The sequence below is a fragment of the Crotalus tigris genome, unplaced genomic scaffold (assembly GCF_016545835.1).
Source record: "Crotalus tigris isolate CLP2741 ecotype Arizona unplaced genomic scaffold, ASM1654583v1 scf7180000024473.799607, whole genome shotgun sequence".
NCBI classification, from domain to species: Eukaryota; Metazoa; Chordata; class Lepidosauria; order Squamata; family Viperidae; genus Crotalus; species Crotalus tigris.
The window spans coordinates 641,230-663,038 of NW_024100644.1; the positions used below are offsets into that span (position 1 = coordinate 641,230).

A 21,809-nucleotide genomic window follows, 5' to 3' on the forward strand; every position below is an offset into this window, starting at 1 on the left:
GCATGCAACTCAGCGCCGAAGTTGGGGGTTGTCTTATACACTGGGTCACCTTATACGCTGGAAAATATGGTATATATTTTTTCCACCCAGAAGTGAATGTAACTTTGAAAAAAAATTCTATAGACTTCATTATATATTTGTTGCAAATAAAGATTTTTGTCTTAAGCATTCAGCTTTGAAGTCTGAATTGTCACTTAATGTTCTTTGTACATATTGAAAAAAGGAGAATTGAAGATAAAGCAAATTTAACTCCAATTAAAATACTGGAAAATAAAGAGGAAAAAAGGGACAAAGAGGAAGGGGAAAAAGAAGAGAAAACAACTATTCAGTTTCTAATGTCCCCCTTTGTGTTTCTCCTTACAAGCCAGGCTGTAAATGTTTATTTTTGCATGGGAACTCTCCTTAAAACCCATAGTTTTAATATCTCATGCATCTTTAACATACTTCACTTCAAAAAAAGTTACATTAAAATGCTGTTGATCTCCATCAAAACCAAGCAAGGACCATTACTGTATGTGAATTAAAATATAGTTCATTGCTTTCCTGCAGAGAAGACCATGCTCATCCACAGTTTAGTTCATTCCTTGTACTTTATAAAGAATACTAATTTCAAGTACATAACTGCAGTTGAAGGCACATATCTAATCCAGCAATGAAACTGGACTATCTAAGTCTTCCTGCTGAATGGCTTCCCCATAGGAAAAAAATGTAACATGGAATCTCAGGTCTTCTTCCTCTTTATCAGTTGTACCTTAGTGTTCAGTTCAGGATGCAATATGATTATATAGCATTTGGGGAAAAAGATGCAACCAAGTAACCCAGCAGTGGAGACTAGGATAGAGAAGATCTCCACAGCTACCATGTATTTTCCCTTACTGCTCAGATACGTTGGCACAAAGCTCAGCCAAACACTGCAAAACACCAACATGCTAAATGTAATGAACTTTGCTTCATTGAAAGTGTCTGGCAACTTTCTGGCGAGGAAAGCTACAGTGAAGCTGATGATGGATAGAAATCCCATATAGCCCAGGACAAAATAAAACATGATGATAGAACCTTCATTGCACTTTGCTATGATCTCTTTGGCTAGTGACTGCATATCCAAATCTGGATAAGGTGTAGAAGTTGTCATCCACACCACACAAATGCCTGCTTGGATAAGGGAGCTTACAAGAATAGTGAAGATAGAAACTTTTCTTCCAAGCCACCTTCTCATGTTAGACCCTGGTTTGGAAGCCATAAAAGCTACAACTACCATGATAGTTTTGGTTAACACACAAGAAATAGCTACTGAGAAGATGATGCCAAAAGCAGATTGCTGGAGAAAACAGGTCACCTTGTTAGGTTTTCCAAGAAATAGCAAAGAAGAAAGGAAGCAGAGGAGGAGGGAAAGGAGGAGAATGTAGGTGAGATTTCGGTTGTTGGCTTTGACAATGGGAGTATTTTGGTATGTAATAAATATTCCAAGTACCAAGACTGTAGTAAAAGAAAAGCAAAAGGCTGCTGAGGAGAGAATAATCCCCAAAGGTTCTGTGTAGGAAAGGAAGGTTATTACTTTAGGAAAGCATCTGTCTCTAGTTCTGCTTGCATAGTGATCTTCTGGACAATGGAAACAATTGACCGTGTCTAAAAAGAGATAAACAGACTTGGATTAATATATGATTGTATGAGTATGTTTTCTGCGGAAGCCTCTATCCATTTCTGACAGTGAGAACAATTAACCATAGAATGACTTGCCTTCAGAAATTGTAGGTGATCCATCACTGGAGGCTTTTAAGAAGAGACTGTATAGCCACTTATCTGAAATCTTATAGGGTTTCCTGCTTGAACAACCACTTGTCTTTATATTTTCTGTTGTCTTTTCCTCTTTCTTTCTCGTCCATTATAAATATGGCCTTCTAAAAGATTCTTGTATTATTATTTACTTTTGATTTTCCTTGGTCTTAAAAATTCCGGCAAATTACTTTCACGTATCTATCAAATTTACACATTCTGAAGAACATCATATTGAGAAAGACTATATTAGGAGAATGTTGCTATTGAAGAGTTAGTAATATGAACTTCTATAGTAACCAAAATTAATTAAGAGGAAACAAAGAAGTTCATTCAAGGAAAACTAATGCATTTTTATTTCTTTCATTTGCCAAATTATTGTATAACTTCTATTTTTGGACCATGTACATTCCTCCTACAAACCATTTGTAGTAAAAATCAACTCACCTTCCCATCTTGAAATCATTCTTTCAGGGCACTGGACACAGTCATAGCAGCAAAATTTCTTCCCATCCTTCTTTTTTTTATGATAACCTGGTTTGCAGGAATTTGTGCACACAGAAAGAGGAATTGTCTAACCAGAAAAAAAGATGATTGATATTTTAAAATTTTGGAAATGACAATTCAGAATCCAAATGGTCCCATTTTCTTCCTATACTTGATCCATTAGGGTAGGTTGTCTCAAAGGTGCTTTTTCAAAAGGAAACTGGACTATGTTTTTCCTTGAGGAAGAAGACCTTTTGCTTCTCATCCAAGAAGTTTCATCAGTTCTAACTGATGAAGAATTATCAGAACTATCAGAATGGATGAAGTTTTGCTTCTTCCTCAAGGAAAAACATAGTCTAGTTGCCTTTTGAAAAAGAACCTTTGAGACAAGCACGATTGAGACTCTCCATAGATATTAGGGCAGATCCATCCTAAGTTTCCTCCTTCAACAATTGAGCCACTGTGGGCTCCTGCCTGTCATGTCTGATTGTCTCTTCCGCCTTTTCCTCAAGATCCTCCATACCTTCCATTAAAAATGAAGACCATCTCTAAGATCAGAACTCATACCTGATTATAAAACTCTGGCCAGAAAATGTTATTTTCATGGATGGTGAGTACTTGTTCTTCAAAACCTTGAAGATTCAGTTCTCCAAGTTTCATTCTAATAAAGGAGTTGTTGGGGAATATGACCAAATTGACAATATCAAATTCAGCAACCAGCTCTCTCTTTTCATTAAAAGACACTGTTTCTCCAACTGAGTTGTTAAACCCAATGCTTGAAAGAACTGGGTGGAGCTAGATGAAAGAGGAAAAGAGAAGTTGATGGATTCAAGAGATATCTCCCGAGGTACTTCAAATATAGAGAATTTGGGGCAAGAATTCTCAGTAGATACAGGTGTTGTATAGTGATGCAGAACTGGAAAAGGGGGCTTTGAAAATGTGTAATTCAAAATAGCCATAACTTTCACTGCTATTTTCTGCAAATAATTGGCCGTCTCCAGTCTGACGTTTTCATGAGACTTGCAAGGACAGCTTCTATCCTTCTTCCAAATTACTCTTGGATATTGCCATGAATTGATACACAGCTCAGTGCATTCTTTCACATCCATTTAATTTGTTTGTGACTTTATTACACTGTACCTTACTTCAAGATTTCATTAGGCAATCATACGAAGCAGAAATCTTTCAACTCTTATGCTATATTACCAGAAAATCACAAGTAGTTCCTTTGCATATATACCAAACCCTCTTTTGAATTCTCCTAGACCTTGGAGTGATCTGATACCTCAATGAGTAAAATCACTATGCATCACCTGGACAAAAAGAACTGTTTCAGTTCTGTGGGAGCAAGTTATAGCTTTATAAAGGACTGTTGCTGAAATATTACCTGCCAAGGTTGGAGATCATGAAAACTTTGGCTTCCCACTATTTCTCTGTATGGAGATCTAGATGATAACATAGCATGTAGAGCATGTGCTATGGAATAGACTGCATTGTACACACTGTAACTGTGACCAGTCATGCTCGTCTCAAAAACAGGGCTAGGAAGATCTCCTAACTTCTCGTTGCCATTGCATATCCCAGAAACATCATCTGCTTCTTGCAAATTTGGAAATGAACACTCGAAGGCCTGCTCCCAGAATTTCTTCAGAAAGCCACCTCCATCTTTCTTAAAAGGCTTTATGGTCTGAAGATAGGCTTGAAACCCTAGAGGCTTATTTGAATGAATAGAGAAGGAAATAGTCCCTTGGAAAATTCTAAAAAAATTACGAGTAATGAAGGATGTGACTGTAAAATCAATCTGGAAAGTTGTAATCCATACCTTTCCAAGAGATATGTTTGCTCCATATTGAAGATCTGCTAGAGGCACTAAAGTACTCAGCCACAGAAGAGTCATACTTTCACCATAAATGATGCATGCTCTAGCTTGCCTATCCATGAAGGTTTGATAGATAATTGATGCCATATCTCCAAGTTCATCAAGTGGAAGAAAGAGACCTTGTTTAGGGAGCATTCTTCTGAAAGCAGAACAGATTCCATTTTCATGCAACATCTTTTCCAAGATGTCCAAGAATTGTTGGCCTGTGTCATCATCCACAGCAAGGAGCCCAACCCATGTCCATCTGAAATGTAGAAGCAATTGGACCATACCCTTATACAGGAGACTTTCATTTGGGACCATGCGATAAAAGGAAAGAGGATGTGTTTTGTCTTCTGAGGCAAATGAACCATAACTAAGCTAAAAAGAAATGTAAGATTTTTTTAAAAAAATGATACATAAAAAAAAACAAGGAACATCCATTTACTTTATTTCAGAAACTACATTTGGATAATCAATCCATGAATTAGTCACTCTCTTCATCAGTTCTTCCTGCTCTTTTTTAAAACCAGTATAACCCTAAACCTAACCCAATATAACAGGAAAAGGAATGCAATTATGGCACATTAAAAATATTAGTCAACATTAGTTTTTACCTGTGGAATCTTGTAGAGATTTAAGAAGTCTGCCATATGGGTTGAGATGTCCAAACTCATTCCGCCAATGACAGCCATAAGATGTCTTTCTGGATCACATTTGTAATTTGGGAGGAATCTCTGTGATTTGAAAAGCAGGTCAAGGGTGGTCCAGTAGGTCATACGTGCATCATAATAGCTATCATATATGTGAAATCCTAGTGTTAGATTTGGCAAGATGTTTGCATTTTCATTGATCTCATTCACAGCAAATGCCAAAGTCAGAACATGCTGATAGAACTTTGTCACCATCCTGCAAAGACAAGTATATAGCCAAATTATGCAGTGGATGCAGGGCTGAAAGAAGTAGAATTTCTAGACTATTTGTTTAGAAAAAAAATACTGGGTTGAAGAAGAATTAAAATGTATAATAGTTGGAGAAAATAGGCAGAGAGATCTTGTTGACTCATTTTCAAAGCATTAGAACAAGGGATCATCCAATGAGAGTGGGTATCATTGGAATAAAAGATATAATTGGAAGGCAATATAGAACAGAGTCAGAGAAGGCATTCTTTTACATAACATGTACCTGAATAGTGAGATTAATTTATTACATGATCTGGTGACGACTACTGAATATGGTAGCATCTCAAAATAAATTCATGGAGGACAGCTATGCAAGGAGGCTATTTTCCTTTTGAATAATCATGAAGATTTATGATTTAGAAAACTTTCTAAGCAACTTTTTATAACCATTAATGAAATATGGTGAACAAATTTTCAAAACCTGAGAATTGAACATGCTTATGTTCAATATAAAAGGGGGGGAAAATGACATTGCCATAGGTGTATACTACAGACCACCCAACCAAACAAAGGAAATAGATGAACTTTTTGCCAGTCAGCTAACTAAGGTATGTAGGAAGCACATCACAATAGTAATGGGGGACTTTAACTACCCTGACATCAACTGGGAGACAAACTCCGCACCAAGTGGAAGATCAAACAGGTTCCTGGCAAACCTAGCAGACAACTTTGTCTCCCAAAAAGTAGAGAAGGGAACTAGGGGATTAGCCATTTGGATCTAATTCTCACTAACAGAGATGAAATGATAGACGGTGTTGAAGCCATAGGAACCTGGGAGGAAGTGATCATGCAATATTAGAATTCAACATTATAGAAGCACAACAATAGAACACAGTCAAACTAGAGTCTTGGACTTCAAGAGAGCTAATTTCAATAAACTTAGAGAGGGCTTGGGAAGGATTCCATGGATGAGAATCCTCAAGGGGAAAACAACTCAAGAAGCTTGGGAAATTTTGAAAAATGAGATAATAAAAGCACAGTCTAGCACAATACCAACAAAGAGGAAAAACAACAGCTCTCAAAAGAAACCAGCATGGCTGCATAAAGAACTCTCTGACAAATTGAAAGATAAAAAGGACAAGTATAGAAAGTGGAAAGAGGGGAACATAACTAAGTCAGAATATCAGCAAATAGCCCGAGCCTGCAAAGATGAAGTGAAGAAAGCCAAGGCTCAAAATGAACTAAGGCTTGCGACCAAAGTCAAAAATAACAAAAAAAGCTTCTTTCAACATGTAAAAAAACAAGAAAAAAGTGAAGGAAATGATTGGTCCATTAGTGGGTGGAAGTGGCAAGAAGGTGACAAGCAACAGGGAGAAAGCAGAACTATTTAACTCGTGTTTTGCATCTGTCTTTACACAAAGGGAAAAAACAGACCAACCTATCAAAAATAGTGCCATAAAAAACAAAACAGAAACACAAGTTAAGATAGGCAAGAAAATGGTTAGGGAGCACCTGTCCAGCCTAGATGAGTTCAAATCGCCAGGACCAGATGGATTACACCCCAGAGTTCTCAAGGAACTGGCAGATGTAATATCGGAGCCACTGAACTATATTTTTCAAAGATCCTGGAACACAGGGGAACTACCAGAGGACTGGAAAAGAGCTGATGTAGTTCCCATCCTCAAAAAAGGAAAAAAAATGGATCCAGGAAATTACAGACCTATCAGCCTGACCTCAATACCTGGGAAGATCCTGGAAAAGATAATCAAACAACGAATCAACGAACACCTAGAGGCAAACAAAGTCATTACTAAAAGCCAACATGGGTTTGTCAAAAATAGATCATGCCAGACAAATCTTATTGCATTCTTTGACCAAGTGACAAAATTAGTGGATCAGAGGAATGCTGTGGACATAATTTACTTGGACTTCAGTAAGGCATTTGATAAAGTAGATCACAACCTACTACTTGACAAGATAGAAAAATGTGGGGTAGACAGAACCACCACCAGATGGATCCGTAGCTGGCTGACCGGCCGTACTCAGCGAGTGGTCCTCAATGGAACTGCATCTATATGGAGGGAAGTGTGTAGTGGGGTGCCCCAGGGCTCTGTTCTGGGCCCAGTACTCTTCAACATCTTCATCAATGACTTGGATGAAGGGATAGATGGGGAACTCATCAAATTTGCAGACGACACCAAGCTGGCAGGAATAGCCAACACTCCAGAAGACAGGCTTCAGATACAGAAGGATCTGGACAAACTTGAACACTGGGCACTAACTAACAAAATGAAATTCAATGGTGAAAAAAGCAAGGTTCTACATTTAGGCAAGAAAAACCAAATGCACAAGTACAGCATAGGTGGCACCATGCTCAATAGTAGTAACTGTGAGAGGGACCTCGGAGTCCTAGTAGACAATCACTTAAATATGAGCCAGCAGTGTGCTGCAGCTGCCAAAAAGGCCAACACAGTGCTAGGCTGCATTAACAGAGGGATAGAATCAAGATCACGTGAAGTATTAATACCACTCTTCAATGCCTTGGTAAGGCCACACTTGGAATACTGCATCCAGTTTTGGTCACCACGATGTAAAAAAGATGTTGAGACTCTAGAAAGAGTACAGAGAAGAGCAACAAAGATGATTAGGGGACTGGAGGCTAAAACATATAAGGAACGGTTGCTAGAATTGGGTATGTCTAGTTTAACGAAGAGAAGGACAAGGGGGGACATGATAGCAGTATTCCAATATCTCAGGGGCTGCCATAAAGAAGAGGGAATTAAGCTATTTTCCAAAGCACCTGAAGGCAGGACAAGAAGCAATGGGTGGAAACTAATCAAGGAGAGAAGCAACCTAGAACTAAGGAGAAACTTCCTGACAGTGAGAACAATTAATCAGTGGAACAGCTTGCCTCCAGAAACAGTAAATGCTCCAACACTGGAAGTTTTTAAGAAGAGACTGGACAGCCATTTGTCCGAAATGGTGTAGGGTTTCCTGCCCGAGCAGGGGGTTGGACTAGATGACCTCCAAGGTCCCTTCCAACTTTACTATTATTATTATTATTATTATTATTATTATTATTATTATTATTATTATTATTATTATTATTATTATTATTATGTATTATTTGTTCAATGCCAAAAGCTGTATTTGGTCCTTGAGTTGGATGGGAAAGAATGAACTCCATTCATTTATTTATATATTTATTGATCAAATTTATCAGCCACCCAGTTCATGATTCAGGCAACTCAGAGCACGAATCAGATATGCAGTGGCAGAATAAGTAGAACCAAAATTAAATGCAATGTAACTCATATTAAAATCTAAATAATTACATATAGCTGATTTTCCCTAGTTCATGATGCTTTTAATTATTTTCCCTATCAAGGATGGTGGTAAAGTGCTTTGAATGTAGATCATTTCAGATGGATTGTATTAAAAAGAAGAATGAAAGAAGAAACAAAGAATGGGAATATGAATAAGAACAAAGAGGATGTGGTGAAAATTTGAAACCAGTGATAATAATGATGACGGAAGTATTGCATAATATAAATTGAGAATACAGCTGTTCTAATTAAAATTGTGGGATATTATACAGTGGCCTTTCAGTCAAGTTCAGATTATCTGTGTGGAGTCATCCATGAAGTTTTCTTGGCATAATACAGAAGCAGATCTTTAGATATTTTATTTTTAACCTTTTATCCTTTGTATTCCCTGGCACCCCCTATCTAAGCCCTAACCAAGACTGACCGTTTCATCTTCTGTGGTTCTCCATTTTGCCCTGTAAAAGGAAAAATCCACAAATCACATCCTAGTCATTCCAGCATATTACTGAAATTCCAAGCTTGCATGAATTAGGAAAAATACATACATACATACATACATACATACAGAGAGAGAGAGAGAGAGAGAGAGAGAGAGAGAGAGAGAGAGAGAGAGAGAGAAATAACCTTACACTGCAAGTTCAATATCTAGGTCCACATAAGGATATCGCTCAAAGTTAACTGCAGGGAAAAAGCAAATTATTTGAGAAGCCATGCCACCAATATTGAGATCCCCAGGTTTATGCCATTCATGAGGAACCGGTTGCACCTCAAGCAAAGGACAGTTCTTGCTGGACTTTGTGCATGATATTTGGGGCAACAGCAAGAGCAATACTACTAACATCAGAGCCCATGAGAAGACCTTTTCTCTGGATGTAGCCATTGCTGCCTCATCCCTTGCATTGGCCACTTTCACCCAAGTTGCACTGAAAGGGTGAAGATCTGACTTGGAAAAGGGTCTCAGCCTTAACCTGAATATCAACATCCTTGAGAATGCATTAGTCCCTGAATGAATGCTGCAGAATAATTTGAAGGAACCGTAGTTATGTATTACAGAACTGTGTCTCTGTTCTGCTCATGATTATGGCTATGACAGATAAAACCTGGGGGAATTTGTTAATCACATCTTAAGCTGAAGAAGAAATGGTTTGTGGTTTTCTGTATTATTTTCAAGAAAGTTGTTGGCATTGTGCCAAAGCAAATTAATGGTTGAAAATTTCAAGGATCATAATTTGGCCTCAGGGCGTATACTCTACAGCTAATTATTTTTTTCCCATTCTTATCTCCTCTTTTTCTTTCTGTTTGTTTTCAGGCAGAGAGTTGGGAAATAAGAATTGAAATAATATGTGAATCTAAAGTTGTGTAAGGAAGGTAAATCATATATGTGTAATAATGTTATCACTCAATTGGCATGACTTAGGAATGTGCATCTGATATTATGACACCGTAGCAACCCACCATAACAGACTTGTCTTCATCTTGACATTATCACGGTTTTTATTATCAACATCTCTCATTTTTAGGATTTCAGCAATCTTTCATGTGCTTATTTGAAATGTTATTCTACCAATTAAATTTCAGGTTTAGATTCTCCAAATTTAAAATCTTTGAAAACACAAAGCAACCACTTATCTTTTTATTCACAGACCAAAAGGCAGTGCACCCTTACTCAGCAACTACTGATTCAACCACATTTTTTTCTGATTCTAAAACTAACAAACAAAATAAGTCTTTGGTTCTTGTTTCATGTACAGTATGAATTTGATATCAGTCAATCAATAAGGTTTCCTATAGATATAAACATTTTTTTCTCAGAAGAATCATTAACACACTGACACACACACACACACACAAACTGAAATATATACAAATACTGTTATTTATTTATTATTTATTTATTTCCTTGTTTATTATAACTTTTTTGTATCATCTCTTCTTTAGAAATGAAATATGAGAAAGCTATCAACAATATATAAATCAACTCAGGTTGTAATGAAAAATATAATCTAAAGCAATTTAAATGTTGCCAAATAAAAGCAGCACATGAGACCAATAAAATCTCATGTAAGATATTATTCCAGATCTTAAGAAACCAAATCTCAATTGGTCATCTCACTAGGGCAGAAATATAAATTCATTTTCAAAAATATTAGATTCATGTTAAAGTTTTGAAAGTTATTTTTGATATTTTTTGAACTACAGTTATGAGTGATTTAACAGCAATGCTAACAATGAAAAAAATATTTCCTAAAAATATTCCATCCGAGATTACATTATGACATCCTCATAAAGGTCAAAAAGATAATCATCTTAATTGCAGTAAGTAGCAGGACAGCATGAAACTCATCAATCTTTTTAACAAAGGAATTGACTTACACATGAATATAATTTCTGTTCAAATTTGCTTTTCACCAATAGAAACAAATAAAGGTTCAAATAAAATTTCCACCGGTTAGCTCAAGTGGTAAAGAAAATGCAGTTCAGAGTTCCTATCCAACAGTTAATTCTTTAGGTGTCATCCCAGTCATCACTCTATAGGTTCAGTAGGATTTAATAATGAATAATTTTACAAATAATTTTGCATTAGAAAGTGGTTCTTTGTTGAAACTTACAATTATATAATTAAACAAAAGTACTTTATTATATTTATTTTTTTCATATATTTGTTGGGTGATCTCAAATAATAAATGATAAGCAGATATACTGGTTATGAAAGACAGTTATTTGATGTCAATCATAACATAAAGCAATAGGATGCAATTACATTGGTTTATTAGTTGTCCTTATCAATCCCTCCTTATTATTCAGCTCAGGTCTCAGCAGGATAATATAAACTTTTGGAGAAAAGATAAAAAATAATAGGGCAGCCCCAGAGGCCAAAATGGAAAAGATCTCCACAGCTACCACATATTTGCCTTTAGTGCTCAAATAAGTTGGGATAAAAGTTAGCCAAACACTGCAAAACATGAGCATGCTAAAAGTGATGAATTTGGCTTCATTGAAAGCATCTGGCAGATTTCTAGCTAAGAAAGCCACTATGAAGCTGATGATGGACAGAAGTCCCATGTAGCCCAAGACAAAGTAAAAAATAAAGGTAGAACCTTCATTGCATTCTGCTATCATCTCGCTTGGCAGGGATTTCATGTCCAACCTGGGGTATGGAGGAGCAATGGCAAGCCATACAGTGCAAATGTTAGCTTGAATGAGAGAGCAGGAAAGGATAATGGTGTTGGCCAGCCTTTTTCCCACCCACCTCCTCACATTGGATCCTGGTTTAGTGGCCATGAAAGCAAGAACCACAGTGCTTGTTTTGGCCAACACACAAGAAACTGCTACAGTAAAGATGATACCAAAAGCAACATGACGAATGAGGCAAGTGACTTTGTGGGGATGGCCAAGGAATAAAAGAGAGCAGAGGAAGCAGAGCAGGAGAGAGGAAAGAAGAATATAGGTGAGTTCTCGGTTATTGGCTTTGACTATGGCTGTATCACTGTGTTTAATAAAAGTAATAAACACCAAGACCGTGACCAGTGAAAAACAAAGGACAATTGAGACTAAACCCATTCCTAATGGTTCTTCATAGGAAAGAAAGGTTATTATTTTGGGGAAACAGCTGTCATTGCTCTGGCTTCGATACTGATCATCTTGGCACTGCATACATTCATCTGTGTCTGAAAAGAAAAGGGAGAAAAATTGTCAAGAAAAATAAGTGTATCTATTAGACTTTGACTGGATCAGAAGCCAAATGAAAACAGCTTACTTCATAATAAGAATAGAATAGAATAGAATAGAATAGAATAGAATAGAATAGAATAGAATAGAATAGAATAGAATAGAATAGAATAGAATAGATTTATTGGCCAACTGTGATTTGACATATAAGGAATTTGTCTCCAGTGCATAAACTCACAGTGTATATATTAGCAGCAAGTAGTAGATCATAGATCATACATCATAGTTACAATCATTGATCGTAAGTTACAAACAACAACTGATAAAGCATAAGAATCCAATCCGATGGTGACAGCATGGGGAAAAAACCAAATTTATGTCTAATTGTTTAAAGCAGCATCCTGAGGGGAGAAGTTGAAATAGATTATGTTTAGGATATGAGGGTTCTGTAAGTATTTTCTGAGCCCTCTTTTTTGGTTCATGCAGTATACAGATTCTCAATGAAGGCAGGCTGGTTGTGATTGCTTTTTCTACAGTCCTAACTATTCATTGTTTTTGGTTACTGTTCCAAATCAGACAGTTATATAGGAACCATTGTAATAAAATATCATACTGACTGTCAGAAAATGGAAGCGTATGTTGAGCCTCTTAGGCTGTGTCTGTTATTGAATTGGAAGCCAAATCAAGACAGCTCAGTTGAATACCATGGAGGAGCCATCAAAGTTCCTTGTCTTTATTTTCAAAGACAAGCCACGATCTGTGATGGAATACCAGACTGACTCTCAGAGTGATATCAGAATATCAACAAATACTACAAAAAAAACACAACCCAACAACAACAACACCAACAATATAATTTACTAGATTATAACATTCCTAAATAGAAATGGATAGAGTATCTGGCTGACTTTCACGACTATTTTACTGTTTTTTCCCAAAACTAAGCCCTCCCCAGAAAGTAACTCCCAGCTGATTTTGGGGTGTTGGGCCTAATATAATGCAGGGAAACAAAAGGAGTTTTTGAGGGGGAGTCAATCAATCAATTCTATGTCACTTACCTGTCTTGTTGGAGATCTTTCCTTCTGGACAAGGTGAACAGTCATAGCAACAAAATTTCTGCCCTTCCTTCTTTTGTTTCTGAAACCCCGGTGGGCATGAGTCACTACACACAGAAATAGGACATACCTGTCCATAAAAATCAAAAGAGTTGTAAGGAAGCTGATAACATTTAGTTATTGTGGGGGGCATACACAACTGAAAATTAGGAAATAAGTAATTGGTCAACATAGATGACCACATATGTAGTATATACTGTAATGTAAGCATGTTTTTTTAAAGTGGACTAAAATTGTATTATTTTCCTATTTAAATATATATTGCTTTCAAAATATTGTTACTAGAAATAATAGTAATATTTAATAAAGCAATAACAATACTGAATTTATACTAGCACTGCAACCAGAATGGAAAACTCGTCTTGGCCAACTCACCCTGGCCAATTCGTCCTGGTCATCTCACCATGGGACAATTTGCTGGAGGACAATTCAGCACAGGATAACTCAAGAGAGGGACAAGTAGAATTGCAGCTCACCCCAGCCTTGAAGACTTCTAACTTGAGAAGGTTCAAACCTAAAGCAAGACCAGACCAGCTGCAATTCACTTGTCCCTCTCTTGAATTATCCTACATTGAATTGTCCCACAGTGAGCTGTCCTGTGGAGATTTGTCTGTTGCCAATTAATGAATGTCAACAGTAAAAATTTGGCAGCCATAATGTGCCTTATTGTTTTCATCTTGTCATTAGAGTAAGTGAGAGAGGGAGAGATGAGGCTTTGAATGGGCTAGTTAGAGAAATGAAACCTCTCCAGTTCTGCAGACATTTGCTGAAACACAGACGTGTGGAAACTTTTTGAGGACATTCTAACCTTGGGGATGAAGGTAACAGAAGGTTCTCAAAACAACAGAAAGGGGTTTACATGCACCACATGGACAACTGGGAGATTTGGCTGGGAATGTCATTGTTATATGTTTTGGGTAGATATCTTGGGATTTTAGAGTTAGTTTTCCTTCACCTATGCCATGTCATGTATTCAATAAAACAGCAAGAACTTCAGAAATGAAAAAAATCCGGGACTTTATTTTAAATACTCAAGCTGGACATTGACAACCAGAGTGAGACAGCTGGGGCTAGTCAACCATGGTGAATTGTCCTAGACCCCACTGCTATATCTTGTGGCATGGACAAAGTTTACAGTAGTGGAAATGTGTAACCACCAATGGTTTGTCTTATTGAAGTTAAATCTGTCAAGGAAATCTAAGAATGCATACCTGATTAAAGGAGCTTGGCCATTCAATAATTTCATCATCTATGAAGAATTGTTCTCTTTCAAAAGCCATTGGTTTTAACCATCCAATTTTGACTTTACGGAAGGAGTTATTTGCAAATAAAATCATGTGCATTATATCAAATCCAGCAACAATTTCTCTTTTTCCATTAAAATTAATGTTCTCTCCTGCTGAATTGTTAAATGATATCCCTTGAAGAAATGCATGTAACTGGAAGGAGGGAAAAAATAGTAGAGGGATAATAAAATTAAGTGTACAATGTCATTTCATGACATGTTGGAAGCAATTAAATTCAACACAATTTATTCTAGGAGATTATTTTATGATATGTATGACAGTCTTTGACCCTGATACATATTGTTGCTTTTATCTGTAATTTTTATATCAGTGATGTATCAAATGCAGGCACCATACCATGAATCCCAGTTACCATTGCTGTCTATAGAATTATAAGTTCAAAAAAGGATGAATGATAAATATAGAAGGGACGGAGGGAGGGAGGGAGGGAGGGAGGGAGGAAGGAAGGAAGGAAGGAAGGACCAATGTACGAAAATAGCTAAGTCCAGCAGGCAAGAAATTTAAGCTGTAGCCCCAACCCTGTCTCAGAAATTGAAATGGATGCAATACTTCACTTAGATCTTAAGAGTTATTCCCTTCTATTCACATATAGACAATCCTCTCTTGCGAGTTAAGACATAAGTCTCCTCCCAATTCCTGATTTCCAGTAACAGAGTGACAGATGGCTTATAAAAGTGAAAGCTATCCAGTTAATAAGATATTTTAGAGAAACGTTCTTAATATATAATTGTTTTCTGCTGACATGGGCTGCTATGGCCTTAAGAACAGATTCTCTCTCTCTCTCTCTCTCTCTCCCCTCCATAAATGCCCCAGGGCTTTAATTAGAGTTAGGAGGAATCTGTCTATCTATCTATCTATCTATCTATCTATCTATCTATCTATCTATCTATCTATCTATCTATCCATCCATCCATCCATCCATCCATCCATCCATCCATCCATCTACCCATCTATCTCAAAATTTGGCTATTGTAGAGCAAACAAATTGTTCTACATCCTTTTGGAGTCCAATCTATTTTCAATGTTCTATAATAAAGCTGAAAGAGATGGTCATTTTTAACACCATTTGTACACTTAAGACTCTGTGAAAAGAAATTGTTGGCAGCCAGGAAAGGAGGGGGGGAAGGAAGATAGGAAAATGGTAGTAGATTTCCATGAAATTTTGGTTTATTTTTCTTCCAAGATTAACAAACAGAACAACAACAACAAAAAAAATACTGTGAGAAGACATTGCATGAAAAAAGTCAGAGATTCCCTCCCCCCAGAACTTTGTTTTTTTCTCATTTGGCAGATAAATGTACAAATTGGGAATTTCCACTGGTTAGACCAAAATTCTGGATTATTAATTGATTCTTAAATTTATTTGCCTCCCATCTCACCATCGTGTGACTCTGGGTTGCTTAATATTATCTTGTATTATTAATTCATATATTCAGTCTGTTTCCCTATACTGCTTTTCTAGTCCTAGTTCTATAAGATTTTAAAATATTGTTTCATTATTTTCTATTCTATTACACTCTATTTTAACCATTCATTAAAATATTGCTGCTGGACAACAAATATTTATCTATGACAGCTGACAGTGATTACAGATTATAGTCTTCATTAACAACTGCCTCATATTTACAGTTACAATAATGCTAAAAAAATTACTTTGCCACCAGTTCTCATATTTATAACCTTCAGAAGTCTGTAAAGCAAAGGAAAGTTGAAGTAATATCATATTGATTGTTTTCCTTAACATCTGAGTTGCAGTCCCAATTGTGGTCGTTAATGAAGACTGCCTTTATTAATTAGTGATTAAAATATTTTTTCTCTAATAAGGCAAGTATTTGGTTTGTTATAAAAGCAATAATGGACATAAGTCCCCAGGATGCAGCTATTAATTCTAATCATCAATGATTGGATACATTGATATGCTAGTTAATTTCTGGCAGCAGGATCATTGAAATTATCAGAGATTAGACAACCATTTGTCTGGGATGATATAGGGTTTCCTGCCTGAGCAGGGGATTGGACTAGAAGACCTCCAAGGTCCCTTCCAACTCTGTTATTCGGTTATATCATTCTGTTATGGGAATATTACCTGCCAAGGTTGCATGTCTTCAAACTCAGATCTTTGCTCCCCCATTCTTACTCTGTATTTAGTCTTTGATGAGTGCATTGCATGAAGAGCATGGGCTACCGCATAGACAGCATTGTAAATACTGTAGCTGTGGCCATTCATTCTCACTTCAAAAACAGATTGAGGAGGCTTAGCCAGGTTCTCCTTCCCAGTACATAGTTCATCCTGCTCCAATGGTTCCCCAGAGTTTGGAAATGAACATTCAAAAACCTGTTCCCAGAACAACTGGACAAAACCATCACCTTCAGGCTTGTATGGATTTTTCTTCTGAAGATATATCTGAAATTCCTGAAGTTGCTTGGAATGAATTGCGAAGGATATGGCACCCTGGAACATTTGAAAATCCATCCGTCTGGTCACTCCTGTTACTGCAAATTCCATCTGAGCTGTCATGATCCACACCTTCCCAAAATATGCGTGATCAGAAACTAGAAGAGTATTATAGGTAATTAACCACATAAGATTCATGGTATCTCCATAGATGATAAATGCTCTGGCCCTCTGATCCATAACAGATACATGGAGATTTCCAAATGTACCCATATCATCACTGGACAAGACACGGCCTTGGCGTGGAAACACCTGAACGAAGGCTAAACAGATTCGATACTGGGAAAACAATGCTTCCATGCTTTGCAAGAAATATTTTCCACTATCATCATCTCCTGTAAAAAGACCCACCCATGTCCAGCCAAAGTGTAGAAGCAAACGGATAATTCCCATGTACTGGTTTTCATCATTTGGGACCATGCGATAAAAAATAGGATCCGTGGGTTTTACAGTGTCCTCAGGAGCAAATGATCCATATGTGAGCTTAAAGGCAAAGTGCATGGTGCATTTTTATAAATCAATCATACCTGCAGAAATGAAATTCTTACCTTTCAATTTCCCTTTGCTAAAATTTAAAATTTTGCCTTTACCTATTTAACAGAGATGCAGAAATATGAACAACTTGAATTAGAAAGAAGGATTCTGAACCTCTCTAATCCTCCCAGGAGTCCTTATTTCTCAAATTCACTAAGCTTAATTTCTTTCATTTTCTAGCTTCTCTTTTCTATTTCAAAACCACCTGTGTGATGAATATAACATTAGCAAAAGCTGATCTCTGCAGATATGCATCATCCTCACCTGTGGAATCTTGTAGAGTCCTAAAATATCTGCCATGTGAAAAGAGGTGTCAGATGCAAGACCTCCCACAACAGCAATTAGGTTTTTAGGGAGTCCACATGCATAATTAGGAAGAAAATGGTGCAATTTAAAGAGCAAATTGAGAAGATTGTAATAGGTCATCCTCTGATCATAGTAGGTGTCATAGATGTGGAATCCCACTGTGATATTTGGCAAAATTGTTGGTGATTTGATGATTGTATTTACAGCAAATGCCAAAGCCAAAGAATTCTGGTAGAACTTGGTCAGCATCCTGCAAATAGAGTTGCAAGGCCTTTTACATATGAAATTAATCATCGTGACCAGCACAACTCTTGGGCTGATGCAATGTGATCAGAATTATGAAGATGAATTAAGGTTAAGACTAACAGAATAACAGAGTTGGAAGGGACTTTGGAGGTCTTTTAGTCCAGCCCCCTGCTCAGGCAGGAAACCCTATACCATCCCAGACAAATGGCTGTCCAGTCTCTTCTTAAAAACCTCCAGTGTTGGAGCAACCACAACTTCTGGAGGCAAGTCGTTCTATCGATTAATGATTCTAAGTGTCAGGAAATTTCTCCTTAGTTCTAGGTAGGTTTTCTCCTTGATTAGTTTCCATCTTAATGGATGGAAAAGAGGGGAGCAGATAAACTGAGAGTGCTTTCAATATATGCATTATGAAATTCAACTGAGTAGGAACCAATATTTAGAAATCAGTGAAATACCTCCAACCTTAATGCATGTGATATTGAAAGTCTTTCCTGAACACACAAACCAAATGAGCAATTCTCAGGGAAAAGATTTTCCAATCCTGTAGTCAATGACTTTCCAAAAACTAAATCATGCCCTATTATTATTAAGCTATAGGAAACAGTTCTAAAAGAAAAATGTGTCTATATCACAATTTTTAATGTTCTCCTTCTCTCCCTTTCTCTCTTTATCCAGAATAGAATAGAATAGAATAGAATAGAATAGAATAACTTGTTAATTTCTACATAGAGAAAAGCATGAAATAGTCTGGTTGCTAGTCAGTCTTAACTAATTAAGTTCCTGCTAATCTATCTTAACACTTGTGGCTTGCTTATACACTGAGAGGCAAATTATGCACAGGAGACAAATTCCTTGTGCATTCAATCATACTTAGCCAATAAAGAATTCTGTTCTATTCTGTTCTGTTCCATTCTTTTTTAGTCTATGTCAATTTTAAAGTCTTTTTCATCCATATTTCCAGGTTTCATATAGTCTTCCCAGCCATGGAACACTGCTTTCTCCAATTTAACAAAACTCCTCACTTTCTCTGCAATTCAACACAATACTGCATGTGCAACAAGGTGAAGATAACATTGAATTAATGTTTTTCAAAAAAGAAAAGAAGGAATAATAGCAAGAGACTAAAGTTTATATCGAAGTAGTAGGTGACTGTCAGCAGTCTAGAAAAATGACATCGATGGAAATAAGACCACCTGAAGATACCCTGTAACAGGGATGGGAGAAATAACATGTTTTACATTTTTATTTACTATACATGACTATTTCTAGGAGTTGAGTAGTACTTGATTTAAGAAGGGAAGGTTGAGTGTCTTACACTGGAAGATCAAAGCCAATATCTTGTGAAGGGATATTTTTGAAGGAAACTTCATTAAATACATAAATGACTTGAGATGCCATCCCACCAATGAGAAGTGTCCCTGGCTGATACCAGTCATGAGGAACAGTGAAGAAATGGGTTTGAGGGCACTTTGTGGTCACTCTTTGGCACTCTTCAACGGATAGAAAAAGGAACAGTGCCAGGAATTTCACCATCCCTGCAGATGTGTTTTCCTGGAGAAAAGAGTCTTCTGCATCTGATTTCTGCTTTGTCACCTGTTTTAAAGAGAAAGCAGCAACGTATCTCAATAACACATGGCACAACCAACACAGAAAGAAATTTTAAAAACTCCACAAAGCAGTTTAATGATCTGAAGCCATTTCTGTCCAAAACAGTGGAGAATTGGATAGGTTCACATGGACAGAGCCTGGGCTTGCCTCTTTTCCATGAAACCAGTTGAAGAATACTTGTATATTATAAACTCTTTCTCAACTGCACATCACATACTGATTTCTGTCTTGTTATCTTGTGGATAATCGTTGAAGGTCTGATCAATGAAACTAATTATAAGTATACAGCAATTATAAGAGAAACAATTAACTCTGCTGTGTATTAGGGATAACACATTGTAAGCAGATGTTCTTTTTGTGTGTGTGTTGTCCTTGATGGCCTCCCTAATGGGACACCAGTCAGAGATGGGCTCCAAGTGGATCACATTGATTAAATATGAACAGAATAGCATAGCCCATGGGTGCAGTTGGACCAAGGTAAACAACTCTGAACCTGAAGGGAAATGCTAAGTCAATACTGCTGATCCTTATGTCCCACAATGAGTTGGAACAGTTTCTTCTGGTCTTATATCTAATAAGAGAACTGAGTTTGAAACTTTGATTTTCTTCAAACAGGAATAATACTAGAATGCGTTCCTTGACATGTCTTCAAATAGATCAAAATTTAGATTTAATAATTTCAACAAAGAATAGAAATATTGATCTAAATAATATGAAGTTAGGTCAATCTAATTCAGAATAACAGAATAACAGGCTTGGAAGGGACCTTGGAAGCCTTCTAGTCCAATCCCCTGCTCAGGCAGGAGACCCTATACTATTTCAGACAAGTGGTTGTCCAATCTATCCTTAAAACCCTCCAGTGATGGAGCATCCATAACTTCTGGAGGCAAGTCATTCCACTGGTTAATTGTTCTCACTGTCAGGAAGTTTCTCCTTAGCTCTAGATCAGTGGTTCTCAACCTTTTAATAGCCGCGACCCCAGTTGTAAGTCGAGGACTACCGGCCTGGGAGCGCCGCGTATGCGTGGGTCTGTCCCCTGCACCGGCTGAGGCATAGCCGGCAAGGGGCAGTGACAGGCAGGCCCAGGCGCTCCCGGGCAGCCATGTCAGGCAGGGCGACCACCGGTTGGGCCACCAGCTGGCCCAGCCCAAGGAAGGTAAGGCACCCGCCGGGCGCCACACATGCCAGCAACCCTTCCTGTGCCCGCTGCTACCCCGCTAGGCTTACCTTGGCCGCCACCCATTCGGGGCAGTGGCTGGCAGGCTCAGGCGCTCCCGGGCAGCCATGGCAGCGGCGGCGCAGGCCGACCACTGGCTGGGCCACCAGCTGGCCCAGCCCAAGGCAGGTAAGGCACCTGCCAGGCCCCCACGCGCGCCAGCAACCATCCCTGCGCCCACTGGCCTCCCACCTCCCACCCCTGGCCCTCTTTTACTTACTTTTTAGTTGCTCAGCAGGGAGGGAAGCTCTTCAGACTGTTCCCCTTGTAGCACCGTTTGCAGACTGGGGCTTTTGGCAGGCTCAGCAGGGCAGAGACAGCCCTGGACAATTCCTATTGGCTTTTGAAGGCCAATAGAATTAGACTCTGTTCAAGAGAGTTTATTCTATTGGCTTTTGAAAGGCAATAGAATAAGAGGGAGTAGCAGAGCTAAGGAAAAGGGGGGGGGGAAATGGTGGAAAAAATGGCAGACTGCATTGTTTGGCGACCCCCATGAAGTGGTCATTCGACCCCAAATGGGATCCTGACCCACAGGTTGAGAACCGCTGCTCTAGATTGTTTCTCTCCTTGATTGGTTTCCATCCTTTGCTTCTTGTCCTGCCTTCAGGTGCTTTGGAAAATAAGTTGAGCCCCTCTTCTTTGTGGCAGTCCCTTAAATATTGGAACACTACTTTTGTTTCTCCCCTAGTCCTTCTTTTCATTAAAATAGACATACCCAGTTCCTGCATACGTTCCTTATATGTTTTAGCCTCCAGTCCCCTAATCATCTTTGTTGCTCTTTCTAGAGTCTTAACAACTTTTTCACATTGTGGTGATCAAAACTGGATGCAGTATTCAATTTCTTATCTATCATTGTCATGGCTTATGGAGAAAACAAAAGAGTGAGGCCACCTGTACCTTTGTATATTCAGGATGCATTGTGGGATGTAGGGATGAATGAAGGCGGAATCATCACAGAGAGAAAGTTTCCCAATGCACCAACAGAATTAAGGAGATACTGTAGAAAGG

General features: G+C 37.9%; 2 protein-coding genes across 2 annotated transcripts; both read right to left on the reverse strand.

The window, feature by feature from the left end:
* Window positions 1-721: 721 nt before the first annotated feature.
* Window positions 722-4,441, reverse strand: LOC120303650 (vomeronasal type-2 receptor 26-like). The gene is made up of 4 exons (XM_039333340.1): window positions 3,647-4,441; window positions 2,827-3,054; window positions 2,221-2,347; window positions 722-1,626 (listed from the first exon to the last, which is right to left on the reverse strand). Exons 1-4 carry the CDS (start codon window positions 4,439-4,441, stop codon window positions 722-724), a joined length of 2,055 nt encoding a protein of 684 aa, XP_039189274.1.
* A 272-nt stretch (window positions 4,442-4,713) lies between these two features.
* LOC120303651 (vomeronasal type-2 receptor 26-like) lies at window positions 4,714-17,311 on the reverse strand. The gene is made up of 5 exons (XM_039333341.1): window positions 16,523-17,311; window positions 14,341-14,568; window positions 13,073-13,199; window positions 11,107-12,013; window positions 4,714-5,026 (listed from the first exon to the last, which is right to left on the reverse strand). Exons 1-5 carry the CDS (start codon window positions 17,309-17,311, stop codon window positions 4,714-4,716), a joined length of 2,364 nt encoding a protein of 787 aa, XP_039189275.1.
* Window positions 17,312-21,809: the final 4,498 nt, after the last annotated feature.

What these genes read in the sequence shown, in the direction of transcription:
- LOC120303650 (XM_039333340.1), bottom strand. Translation starts at nt 4,441, where the DNA reads ATGGTCCCAAATGAAAGTCTCCTGTATAAGGGTATGGTCCAATTGCTT. An exon ending in ATGATCTCCAACCTTGGCAG is followed by an intron (nt 3,055 to 3,646) that starts GTAATATTTCAG and finishes TCTTTCATCTAG; the next exon opens with CTCCACCCAGTTCTTTCAAG. An exon ending in AATGATTTCAAGATGGGAAG is followed by an intron (nt 1,627 to 2,220) that starts GTGAGTTGATTT and finishes ATCTCTTTTTAG; the next exon opens with ACACGGTCAATTGTTTCCAT.
- LOC120303651 (XM_039333341.1), bottom strand. Translation starts at nt 17,311, where the DNA reads ATGGTCCCAAATGATGAAAACCAGTACATGGGAATTATCCGTTTGCTT. An exon ending in AAGACATGCAACCTTGGCAG is followed by an intron (nt 14,569 to 16,522) that starts GTAATATTCCCA and finishes CCCTCCTTCCAG; the next exon opens with TTACATGCATTTCTTCAAGG. An exon ending in AGGACAACTAATAAACCAAT is followed by an intron (nt 5,027 to 11,106) that starts GTAATTGCATCC and finishes TTGTCTTTGCAG; the next exon opens with GATGGTGACAAAGTTCTATC.